This window comes from Haematobia irritans, chromosome 5 (assembly GCF_050003625.1).
Source record: "Haematobia irritans isolate KBUSLIRL chromosome 5, ASM5000362v1, whole genome shotgun sequence".
In the NCBI taxonomy this organism is placed as follows: domain Eukaryota; kingdom Metazoa; phylum Arthropoda; class Insecta; order Diptera; family Muscidae; genus Haematobia; species Haematobia irritans.
Genome location: NC_134401.1, coordinates 48,323,972 through 48,337,431, shown reverse-complemented (window position 1 = coordinate 48,337,431; position 13,460 = coordinate 48,323,972). Strand labels below are relative to the sequence as shown.

The 13,460-nt window shown below is 37.6% G+C and overlaps 1 protein-coding gene across 10 annotated transcripts in view; it reads right to left on the bottom strand.

Moving 5' to 3' along the window:
• Nucleotides 1-13,460, bottom strand: part of unc-104 (kinesin family member unc-104) — a 174,509-nt gene that overhangs the window by 41,250 nt on the left and 119,799 nt on the right. For 8 of the 10 annotated variants that reach the window (XM_075313048.1, XM_075313052.1, XM_075313053.1 and 5 more), the window contains 2 exons: nucleotides 7,972-8,013; nucleotides 632-757 (listed from right to left, as the gene is read on the bottom strand). In XM_075313048.1, coding sequence (XP_075169163.1) covers nucleotides 632-757; nucleotides 7,972-8,013 — 168 coding nt within the window. The remainder of the gene's footprint in view (nucleotides 1-631; nucleotides 758-7,971; nucleotides 8,014-13,460) is intronic. The other 2 variants (XM_075313054.1, XM_075313057.1) reach the window with 1 other exon arrangement.

Below are 13,460 nucleotides of genomic sequence, written 5' to 3'. Positions count from 1 at the left end.
ATTCAGTTTGGAAAGTGGGGGAAATTCGTAATGCAACTAGCTTGGAAGTATAATCCAGGCACTGGAAGAACTTCATTGTACATGAAGAGAAGGAATATGAAAGATGTTTCATGTTTTTGGACGGTGGACATGGATTATTTTTGCCTCCAAAATATTATTTTCGGACATTATATATCTGATTTTGACAAGCGTTTTATGTTTGGTGAGAAAACATTTTTGCGGTAAAAATGTTCCATGTTCCCTATCCCAAAAATAAGATTTTGCTCTAGGAGGTGATTATATTGCTTCTATGTGTGTGTATCAACGAAATGCGTCATAAAAATCGAGCCAACGAAACAAATTCGTAAATTTAACGAAATTTTTCATTATAACAAGGAATTTTTCTTTTAAACAACGAGACATTTCGTACTATTAACGAAAATGTTCATTGTCTTAATTAAAACTATTCGTTGGCTTGATTTTAATAAAATTTGTCTTTGTGTGCTGCATTACAGCGAACGCTAGGTCGATAGAATCCACCCCGTCTGAGATAAAACAAAATGGCGGGCTGGACGCATTTTCTCGGTCGATCGGCACTCCGAATAGCAGGATCTGGAGAACTACTAAAATCGAATAAAAGTTTGCTGCTTACCTGCAATCAATTTTTCACTGGCCTGCAATTGATCCACGGCCATTTCAGTGGTTGATCCATTACGATTACGATTATTGATGGGGGATTTAATGGTTCCACCACCAACACCACCTTTAATTTCATCTTCTGCAAGAAAAATATATATGAGACATTTTTTTTTACAAAAAAACATTTTGTTTATTTGTGCATATTTATGCAATAATTTTTGTATAAATAAAAAAAAATATTATGCGCATTTCTATATATACATTTTTAAGCAATATTTCTATGGTAAATTTTATAAAAAAATAATAAAACAAATATTATTACAAATAAAAAATTTAATTGAATTAAAATACAAAGTGATTATTACAACGGCTTGAAGACGGACAGTGGTTTGGACGACGAAGAAGACACAAAAAATTGTGGACTCTTGGATGATATTCATAGCTTGCTCTATTAAGTTCACTGTAACTTGGTGAGGTAGTTGTTTTGTGGTTTTGTGGCAAACTTGGACTACGACTATGTGGGATGATTAATGGTGACACTGTTAATCTTAATTTAAAATTGCTTAATGGTAAAGTCAGCCCAGAAATTATCCGAAAAGCAAAGGCTAGATTTGATCAACATATACGCAATAGTGATAGAAAACTTGCTCGGGAGCGAGCTGAAGATATCGCGAGAACGGATGCAACGAATATTGACAAATGAGCTCGGACTAAAGTCATTAAAGTTCCAAAAATTGCAAGATCTCACCAATGCAAACAAAGTTAGACTGAACAGAGCCAATGGAAAGTGGCCAGGGTTTCTTCTATGAGAAGACATTCCAAGTTGAGTAGTTTGTGAAGAAACACAATGATCGGGTTTACTTGCCAAAGAGGTCAGCAGAAAATATACACCTTCGATTAGCCTCCAGAACTCAATTTCGCACGAATTGAAGATCTTATCGCCGAATAAACGAATTCGATATGTTCGTATCACCTGCTAAACACATTGACGAAATCATCAATTACCGATTATCTAGAAATCGAAATTCTCACCTCAATCGAATCAAAGAATCCATAAATTCTGACCATTTACAGATCGACACATTAATCAACCTCCGGCCATCCGTGAATTAAAGGTACCGAATTCGTTTACACAACGACCAATTCACCCTTTTCTGCGAATCAACATTTCCTTATAATCATATGGAGACCCAACCTAAGCTGACGATAATATTAATTTTTCGGAATTTTACAACTAAAATAAGGGAAATTTCCAAAAAAAAGTTTCCGGGCAGACGTGGGATAAGCAATAAAATATTTTCTATTATTCAAACGTATTTATATAGAGATAACAAGTATATACGACCGGCCAGGCCGAATGCTATGTACTCTCCATCGTGGATTACGTAGAAAGTTCCACTAAAGACTGGGTTTTTGTAACACTTGCAGATGACCGGCTTAAAACTTCTTAACATTGTCTTCTAAATTGTAAGTTTGCCCATATGATGTCTATGGCAGACAAAAACAAGTAAGTAAAGCAGAAAGTCGGGCGGGGCCGACTATATCATACCCTAAACCACCTCTACTGAATTAGTAAACTTAAGCATTCATTGACAAAGGTTTGGGTACATGCTTATGGGTGCTTTATCTCAATCTGAACAGAAATGTCTGATATTAGGAGCTATAGTTGACTTTGCAGGTTTGGTTGATACCACAGAAGGTTACCCTGTGCTAAATTTGAGTAAGATCCGTTTAAAAAAAGGCCATTATGATCAAAAATAGGGTTATTAGGGACAAATTTTTGAAAATCGGACAAAGTGTATATATGTTATATGGGGGTTATACCAAAAAATGGACCGATACATCTCAATTTCGGCACACCTATTTGTCGTCCCAAAATACATCTAGATTTCCAATTTCAGGCAAATCGGGTAATAAATACAGTTTATAGAAGCCCAAGAATACAAATCGGGAGATCGGTCAATATGGCGCCTATAACAAAACATGGACCGATACGGACCATTTTCGACACACCTCTTTACGGTCCAAAGTACTTCCAGATTTTCAATTTCAGGCAAATCGGATGGAAAATACAGTTTATAGAAGCCCAAAAATAAAAACCGGGGATCGGTCAATATGGCGGCTATACCAAAACATGGACCGATGGGCACCATTTTCGGCACACCTTTTTATACCCTCCACCATAGGATGGGGGTATATTAACTTTGTCATTCCGTTTGTAACACATCGAAATATTGCTCTAAGACCCCATAAAGTATATATATTCTGGGTAGTGGTGAAATACTGAGTCGATCTAAGCATGTCCGTCCGTCCGTCTGTTGAAATCACGCTGCCTTCCGAACGAAACAAGCTAACGACTTGAAACTTGGCACAAGTACTTGTTATTGATGTAGGTCGAATGGTATTGAAAATGGGCCATATCGGTCCCCTTTTACCTATAGCCCCCATATAAAGGGACCCTCAGATTTGGTTTGAACAGAAGCATGTTTCATCCGATCTGGCTGAAATTTTGTACATGGTGTTGGTATATGGTCTCTAACAACCATGCAAAAATTGGTCCATATCGGTCCATAATTATATATAGCGCCCATATAAACCGATCCCCAGATTTGGCTTGCGGAGCCTCAAAGAGAAGCAAGTTTCAACCGATCCGGCTGAAATTTGGTACATGATATTGGTATATGGTCTCTAACAATCATGCAAAAATTGGTCCACATCGGTCCATAATTATATATAGCCCCCATATAAACTGATCCCCAGATTTTGGTTGCGAAGTCTCCAAGAGAAGAAAATTTCATCCAATCCGGTTGTAATTTGGAGCATGGTGTTAGAATATGATATTTAACAACCGTGCCAGAATTGGTCCATATCGGTCCATAATTATATATAGCGCCCATATAAACCGATCCCCAGATTTGGCTTGCGGAGCCCCAAAGAGAAGCAAATTTCCTCCGATCTTGCTGAAATTTGGTACAGGGTGTTAGTATATGGTCTCTAACAACCGTGCAAAAATTGGTCCACATCGGTCCATAATTATATATAGCGCCCATATAAACCGATCCCCAGATTTGGCTTGCGGAGCCTCAAAGAGAAGCAAGTTTCAACCGATCCGGCTGAAATTTGGTACATGATATTGGTATATGGTCTCTAACAATCGTGCAAAAATTGGTCCACATCGGTCCATAATTATATATAGCCCCCATATAAACTGATCCCCAGATTTGGGTTGCGAAGTCTCCAAGAGAAGAAAATTTCATCCAACCCAGTTGTAATTTGGGCATGGTGTTAGCATATGATATTTAACAACCGTGCCAGAATTGGTCCATATCGGTCCATAATTATATATAGCCCCCATCTAAAACGTTCTCCAGATTTGACCTCCGGAGCCTCTTGGAGGAGCAAAATCCATTCGATCCGGTTCAAATTTGGAACGTGGTTTTAGTATATGGCTGCTAACAACCATACCAAAATTGGTCCATATCGGTCTATAGTTATATATAGCCAATCTCCAATCACATAAAAATTGTTCCATATCTGTTCATAATCATGGTTGCCACTCGAGCCAAAAATAATCTACCAAGATTTTATTTTATTTCTGTAGAAATTTTTGTCAAAATTTTCTTTCTATAGACAATTTTGTCAAAATTTTATTTCTATAGAAAATTTTATTTCTATAGAAAATTTTATTTCTATAGAAAATTTTATTTCTATAGAAAATTTTGTTAAAATTTTATTTCTGTAGAAAATTTGGTAAAAATGTTATGCCTATAGAAAATTTTGTCAAACTGAATTACATACGTATTTGATCGATCTTTTTTGATTTAATATATACCACGTATGGACTGACATACAATTTAGAAGACGGTGTTAGGAGGTTTTAAGATACCTTGCCATCGGCAAGCGTTACCGCAACTTAAGTAATTCGATTGTGGATGGCAGTGTTAGAAGAAGTTTCTACGCAATCCATGGTGGAGGGTACATAAGCTTCGGCCTGGCCGAACTTACGGCCGTATATACTTGTTATGTTCCCAAATACCTCTAAATTTTCAATTTCAGGCAAATTGGATCGTAAATACAGTTTTTAGAAGCCCAAGAAGCAAAATCAGGAGACCGGTCTATATGGGGGCTATACCAAAACATGGACCGCTGGGCACCATTTTCGGTACACCTTTTTATGGTCCTCAAGTACCTCTAGATTTTCAATTTCAGGCAAATTGGATTAAAACTACGGTTTTTATAAGCCCAAGACCCCAAATCGGGAAGTCGTTTAATATGGCGACTATATCAAAACTTGGACCGATATAGCCCATCTTCGAACTTGACCTGCCTGCAAACAAAAAACGAATCTGTGCCAAATTTCAGGACAATAGCGGCATTATTGAAGGCTGTAGCGTGATTACAACAGACAGACAGGCGAACAGACGGACATGCTTATTATACCCTGCGCCAAACTGTGGAACAGGGTATTATAAGTTAGTGCATATGTTTGTAACACCCAGAAGGAGACGAGATAGACACATGGTGTCTTTGGCAATAATGCTCAGGGTGGGTCCCTGAGTCGACATAACCATGTCCGTCAGTCCGTCCGTCCGTCCGTCCGTACGTACGTCCGTCCGTCCGTCCGTCTGTCTGTGAACACATTTTTGTGATCAAAGTCTAGGTCGCAACTTAAGTCCAATCGCCTTCGAATTTGGCACATGTTCCTAATTTGGGTCAGAATAGAACCCTATTGATTTTGGAAGAAATCGGTTCAGATTTAGATATAGCTCCCATATATATCTTTCGCCCGATATGCACTAATATGGACCCAGCAGCCAGAGTTTTATACCGATTTGCTTGAAATTGAAATTGTACAAACATAACACTTAGTCGTATAGTCAAGTATGCAAAATTTGATTGAAATCGGTTCAGATTTAGATATAGCTCCCATATACATCTTTCGCCCGATATGGACTTATATGGCCCCAAAAGCCAGATTTTTGGCCGAATTTGGTTGAAATTTTGCAGTAGGAGTACAATTAGTAGTATAGTCAAGTGTGCAAAATTTGATTGAAATCGGTTCAGATTTAGATATAGCTCACATATATATCTTTTGCCCGATATGGACTAATATGGTCCTAAAAGCCAGAGTTTTGGTACAATTTGGTTGAAATTTTGCACAGGGAGTAGATTTAGCATTGTAGCTATGCGTGCCAAATTTAGTTGAAATCGATTCAGATTTAGATATAGCTCCCATTTATATCTTTCGCCCGATATGGACTAATATGGTCCTAGAAGCCAGAGTTTTATCCTAATTTGCTTGAAATTTTGTACCAGCAGAACAATAAGTACTATGGTCAGGTGTGCCAAATTTGATTGAAATCGGTTCAGATTAAGATTTAGCACTCATATATATCTTTCGCCCGATATGGACTTATATGGCCCCAGAAGCCAATTTGGTTGAAATTTTGCACTAGGAGTACAATTAGTAGTGTAGTTAAGTGTGCTAATTTTTTTGAAATCGGTTCAGATTTAGATATAGCACCCATATATATTTTTCGCCCGATTTTCCGTCATAAGACCACAGAGTTCAAAGTTGTAGTTCGATTTACGTGAATTTTGCACACGGAGTAGAATTAAAATACTAAGTATGCATGTCAAATTTGGTTGAAATCGGTTCAGGTTTCTATATAGCTTCCATATATATATTTTTTCCGATTTGGGCAAAAATGGCCAAATTCCTTATAAAATCGCCACAGCTAAGTCGAAAACTTGTAAAAGTGACTCAAATTTCCCTTTATTTCTAATACATCTATCGACCCATAAATGATAAATACACTTTCCTCAAAATTGGTTCAGATTAAAATGTTTCCCACATTTTTTTGCTAACATCCCGGGGCATTAGCCGACTTAAATTTTATATTATAAATTTTGTTCAGATGGAGTCAGATTTAAATGTTTTTAGTTGGGACGAAAACCTTTATATGTAGCACCCAACACATTTGACGGATTTGATATAGTATCGTAAATGTGGATTTACAAAGTGGTGCAGGGTATAATATAGCCGGCCCCGCCCGACTTTAGACTCTCCTTACTTGTATCGTCTTAGAATTTCTCCCTGATCAAGAATATATATACTTTATACAGTCGGAAATCGATATTTCGATGTGTTACACACGGAATGACAAACTTGTTATACCCCCATCACCATTCTATGGTGGTGGGTATAATAAAATTGGTACGATGTCTTCATTAGGACCATACAAAAACAGACTGTATATACATGTAACATATCTTTCTGAGCCATACCTCCATATGTAAAAAAGTTAAAGAAAACTTCAAGCCTACTTTTACCTTCGATAAACTGTCAATAAATTATTTTACATATGGGCAATAAACTTTAAAAATTTATAACATATTTTAAATCACAACATAGCTACTTATACAGTTCATTTCAAATTTCACCAACAGCAGATGTAATGAAAACTCTGTTAAAAAGAAGTTCAAAAATGGTGGAATTGATATGAGTACATATTTTAACGTTATAAGTTCGCAATATCTAACGCAAATAGTAATTAAATGATTACTTTTCCTTAATAATTTTAAAGAAAATAAACTTTCTAGTTTAGAACATTTAATGAAGTTTGAAGAATTGAAGAATGGTTGGCTCGGAATACAAATTAATGTACATAGGCAATGTTTACAATCTTCACATGGGAAAAAAGACAGGTAGACTTTGACACAATATATATGTAAAATAATGTGGGTAATAGTATATATGTAAATATTCGAATAAATAGACATACATATATAAAAAAACGAAAGCTGTTGTCGAGTATATTATAGCAAAGCAAGTGATAAAGACTATTTGGCAAGTTGCGTATTTTTTTTTTTCAAATATTTTTGATATAACAATACAAATGAAATAAGTTCATGATTAAAAATATGAATACTTAGTTTCTACAGTTGTCGAAAAATTTTAGATAAAATACTTTTATGCAAATATTTAAAATTGAATTTTTATATATTTTTTGAAAATCAGGAATTGGTGATTCTGGTTAATGCAATCAATGTAATTTCATTTCATTAAATCTTCTTGAAAAAACATGAACTTATTTGAATTCCATAGTCTCCAAATTACAGATAACCCTCTCTAAACACTTTAAGAATTCAAAGAGTTATCCAAAATTTTCGAAAACGAATGTTATATCAAAAACTATTATTTTATTTGTTATAGCGTTTAGCAATTTATGTATGACAATACGTTTACAAACATACATATATGTAGAATTAAAAAAAGGAATAAGTAGCATATTTGGATTTTTATTACGATTTTTTTTACGAATGATGGCAATCGTTTACGAAACTACTTACTATTTGTATCGCGTTTTTCACAAACCACTTTGCCATCAGGCCCTAAATATGAATAATGGAATTAATTACCAATAAAAAAAATAAATCATAAATTTCTAAACATATACCACAAATCAATCTAAGAATAAGGATTGTAGGTTGTAGAGATAGAGCTTGGTGTGCTGATAGCGATAGAAAGATGATAGTGCACTGAAAAAAAGCATGGCCTGTTCCAAAGATTTAGTCTTTACTTTAACAATGTTGGTATTGATTCCGAGTCAAAGAAACGCAGAATACAAGTAAGGATATTTTTAAGACACAATTCTTTTTCAAATTTGGATTTTGTGTACTTGCTTCTAGGAAGCAAATTTTAATTTTTCGTTTTTTCAGTTTTTTGTTCTTCATATGCTATCAAAGTCCTTTAAAAACGACAACTTAGCGACAACTTTATTTTCCAAATTCAGGCTCCACTTCCAGTAGAAATTGTACTATGTTCATGTAAAAAATGTCTTTAAAATAAAGCGTTGCAAAATATGTCCTATTTTTTAATGATTTTTTGCTTTGTAGTCAAGATGCAAAAAGACAACAAATTTAAATTAATTTCATTAAATTTAAAGAAATTTTATGAATTATTAAGTCAAGTTGACCTTAGCCTAAAAATTTGAGCTTTCATGTTATGATACCCATTTTTAAGTCAAATCACTTAATTATAAGCACAACACGACTTCATTGAAAAGTTTATCGACTTTTGGACAAGGAAAAACACTTTATATTAGAGAAATGCGTCTTCTAACAGGTTGGCTGATAAGTCCCTGGTCTAACAAAGAAAAACACATTTTTTTGTCAAAATTCGTTTTTATTATTCAACATAGTTCCCTTCAAAAGCGATACAACGATTATAACGACCTTCCAATTTTTTGATACCATTTTGATAGTAATCCTTCGGTTTTGCCTCAAAGTAGGCCTCAGTTTCGGCGATCACCTCTTCATTGCAGCCAAATTTTTTCCCTGCGAGCATCCTTTTGAGGTCTGAGAACACGAAAACGTCGCTTGGGGCCAGATCTGGAGAATACGGTGGGTGGGGAAGCAATTCGAAGCCCAATTCATGAATTTTTGCCATCGTTCTCAATGACTTGTAGAACGGTGCGTTGTCTTGGTGGAACAACACTTTTTTCTTCTTCATATGGGGTCGTTTTGCCGCGATTTCGACCTTCAAACGCTCCTATAACGCCATATAATAGTCACTGTTGATGGTTTTTCCCTTCTCAAGATAATCGATAAAAATTATTCCATGCGCATTCCAAAAAACAGAGGCCATTACTTTGCCAGCGGACTTTTGAGTTTTTCCACGCTTCGGAGACGATTCACCGGTCGCTGTCCACTCAGCCGACTGTCGATTGGACTCAGGAGTGTAGTGATGGAGCCATGTTTCATCCATTGTCACATATCGATGGAAAAACTCGGGTGTATTACGAGTTAACACCTGCAAACACCGCTCAGAATCATCTACACGTTGTTGTTTTTGGTCAAATGTGAGTTCGCGCGCGGCACCCATTTTGCACAGAGCTTCCGCATATCCAAATATTGATGAATGATATGACCAACACGTTCCTTTGATATCTTTAAGGCCTCTGCTATCTCGATCAACTTCATTTTACGGCCATTCAAAATTATTTTGTGGATTTTTTTGATGTTTTCGTCGGTAACCACCTCTTTCGGGCGTCCACTGCGTTCACCGTCCTCCGTGCGCATTTCACCACGCTTGAGTTTTGCATACCAATCAATTATTGTTGATTTCTCTGGGGCAGAGTCCGGAAACTCATTATCAAGGCAAGTTTTTGCTTCCACCGTATTTTTTTCCTTCAGAAAACAGTATTTTATCAAAACACGAAATTCCTTTTTTTTTTCATTTTTTCATAATAACAAAAGTTGCTTCACAAACGACGCTCTATCTCACAAACTAATCGACTTACAGACGTCACATTTTGACACGAATCATTTGAAGGTTGGTACTATATAAAAATAATATGCATTTAATACTAGCGACGCCATCTATGTGTCAGACCGGGGACTTATCAGCCAACCTGTTATGCTAAGCAAAATTTGCATTCGTATTTTAAGGACATGAAATCTTTGGTCTCACGACAATATCTTTTTCAGTGTGATAGTGATAGGAAGATGACATATGGTAAGAGGATATTTTGGAATGGTCAATAAGTATCAAGCCTATATAGATCTGTATAAAGATCTGTATAAATTAGAATATGTAGCAACTTTCTAAGGAAATTCTAGGAGGATTCCATATCTTATGTATCCTCTAATTCCCCTGATTGAAATCGATTATTCTCTTTAATTTATTTTAACAATTTGACTTGATACTTGATACGGATTATTTGCTTTGAAGGTTACACTTTCCAAGCTATACGCTTAAATGCTGGTAGTAGTTATTTACATTAAATTCATGAACTTTTTCTTTTGCGTGAATATGGCAATGACCTTCGCATTTTTGCAAACAATTAAATATGTAGGCTAAACGATTAGATATGTACCTTCAAATAAAATAATCCCTATAGATATGAGTAGATGTGTGTTAAATAGATTTCATGTGATGAGTTTAATAAATATTTTATACTTGTATACCAGCTCTATATCGAAAGTATTAAATGCCAATCTATCATTTTCAATTTGATCAATTTTCTTTATGGTAATTCGATGTAACAATGCTTATTCATAAATATAGTAGGAATCAAAATGTGTATTTTCAATTATAAACACAAAGAATAAAAAAATACACAAATCAATAAATAATGTTTACATTTTAAATAAAAACAGATGAAATCGACTTAACATTCTATGGATTTAAAGATTGGAGCTATACAAATCGGAATAGCGTAACTTGCAAGTTTTATTTTATCTAACAGACGGCCATTTTTACACGGCTTACACTTACGATAGCCCTAGTTAATGGTAGTTAGAGGCCATAGGCTGACATTCACGGGATCGCATGAAATTTGTTCCTCCATGAGGCTCAAGATATCAAATCTGGGGACCGATTTATATGCGGGCTGCGTACAATGATGGGCCGATATGGACAAATTTGTAAATGACTATTAAAAGGCATATACAGATTCTTCCAAGAGGAGCCAAATCTCGGTATGGGTTTTTAATTATTGACCGATATGGGCTAATTTTTGCGAGATTAAAGGGTGATACGGTCAAAATTTGGTCAATATAAACTTGACGTATTTCTTTCAATTTTGCATTTAAAAAAAACTGAACACCCCTCATTTTGAAGGTGTGTGTGTAGAATGTTGCTCCTATTTTGATTTTGGAATTCACTCCTCAGTTGTCAAAATGCCGTCCAAGCAAGAAGAGCAGCGTATCAAAATTTTACTCGCGCATCGCGAAAATCCGAGCTACTCGCACTCAAAGCTGGCAAAATCGCTAAAAGTTGCCAAATCAACCGTTACAAATGTAATTAAAGTGTTTGGGGAACGTTTGTCGACAGCCGGGAAGTCTGGATCGGGGGGAAATCGAAAACCGGAAGCCGCTGAGACGACAAAGAGAGTTGCCGGTAGTTTCAAGCGAAACCCTAACCTCTCTCTCCAAGATGCCGCAAATAAGCTGGATGTATCGTCTACAACCGTGCATCGAGCCAAAAAACGAGCCGGACTATCGACTTACAAGAAGGTAGTGACTCCAAATCGCGATGATAAACAAAATACGACGGCCAAAGCGCGATCCCGGAGGCTGTACACGACGATGCTGACGAAGTTTGACTGCGTGGTAATGGACGACGAAACCTACGTCAAAGCCGACTACATGCAGCTTCCGGGACAGGAGATTTATACGGCAAAAGGAAGGGGAAAGGTAGCAGATATTTTCAAGCACATAAAACTATCAAAGTTCGCAAAGAAATATCTGGTTTGGCAAGCCATCTGTACCTGTGGCTTGAAAAGCAGCATTTTCATAGCTTCCGGGACTGTCAACCAAGAAATTTACGTGAAAGAGTGTTTGAATAAACGTCTGCTGCCTTTCCTGAAGAAACACGGTTGTTCCGTACTGTTTTGGCCGGATTTGGCATCTTGCCATTACGGTAAAAAGGCCATGGAGTGGTACGCCGCCAACAACGTGCAGGTGGTTCCCAAGGACAAGAACCCTCCCAACACGCCAGCGCTCCGCCCAATTGAGAAATACTGGGCTATTGTCAAGCGGAACCTAAAGAAGACCAAAAAAACTGCTAAGGACGAGCAGCAGTTCAAGGCAAACTGGCTTTCTACTCCTCCAGGGCATGCTAACCGTGGTGCAATGGTTAGCATGCCCACCTGGCATACACAAGGGCGTGAGTTCGATTCCTGCTTCGACCGAACACCAAAAAATTTTTCAGCGGTGGATTATCCCACCTCAGTAATGTAAGGCGCTGAGCCCCGACGGAATTTCAGTGCTAATGCTGAAGCATCTGGGAATACTGGGAGTTGAGTACCTGATCAGACTCCTCAATTTGTCCTTAGAATCACTCATTATACCCGATGTCTGGAAGATGGGTACGGTGATTCTACTACTGAAGCCAGACAAAGACTCGAGCAAAGGTGAATCGTACAGACCGATATCCCTTCTCTCGCCAGTAGCCAAGACACTTGAGGCACTACTCCTCCCCAGCCTTGTGGAGAATTTTCCAGGTGCCCACCATCAACATGGATTCCGTAAGGTACATAGCACGACGACAGCCTTGCATGCCATTTCAGCATTTATAAATAGGGGACTCAATCAGCCCAAGCCGTGTCACAGGACGGTTCTCGTGGCGCTTGACCTATCGAAGGCATTCGATACGGTCAACCATGCCACACTATTCGAGGACATCGAGAATTTGTTACGTCCCTACCGGCAAGAACCAAGCGTTGAGTTCTGAATTATCTGTGCGGACGCCAGTCGTATGTGGAATTCAGGGACAGGAAGTCAAAACCCCGTAGAGTTAAACAGGGAGTTCCTCAGGGTGGGGTGATAAATATCTCCGGCACTGTTTAATCTCTACCTGTCTTCGATTCCACCCCCTCCTGACGGCGTCGTGATTGTATCATATGCGAACGATTGTACAATCATGGCATCCGGGCCCATTGTTGATGACATCTGCGATCGATTGAACGTCTACCTCGCTGATCTTACCAGTTATTTCACTGCAAGAAATTTGAGGATATCCTCCACCAAATCCTCAGCCACACTATTCACTACATGGACGGCGGAAGCACGCAGGCAGCTGAATGTCAGAGTCGACGGCGAAATAATTCCGACCACAAATTACCCCAAGATTCTCGGGGTCACATTCGACAGCCTTTTTAGGTCGTCCGCCTATGCCACAGTAATTTGTGATAAGCTCCGCGGTAGAAACAAGGTCCTCAAGTCGCTTACCGGCAGCACTTGGGGTGCGGACAAAGAAACCTTGTGGACTACATATAGACAATTGGCCGGTCAGTGGTATACTATGCAGCGCCAGTGTGAACACCTCAAACGAG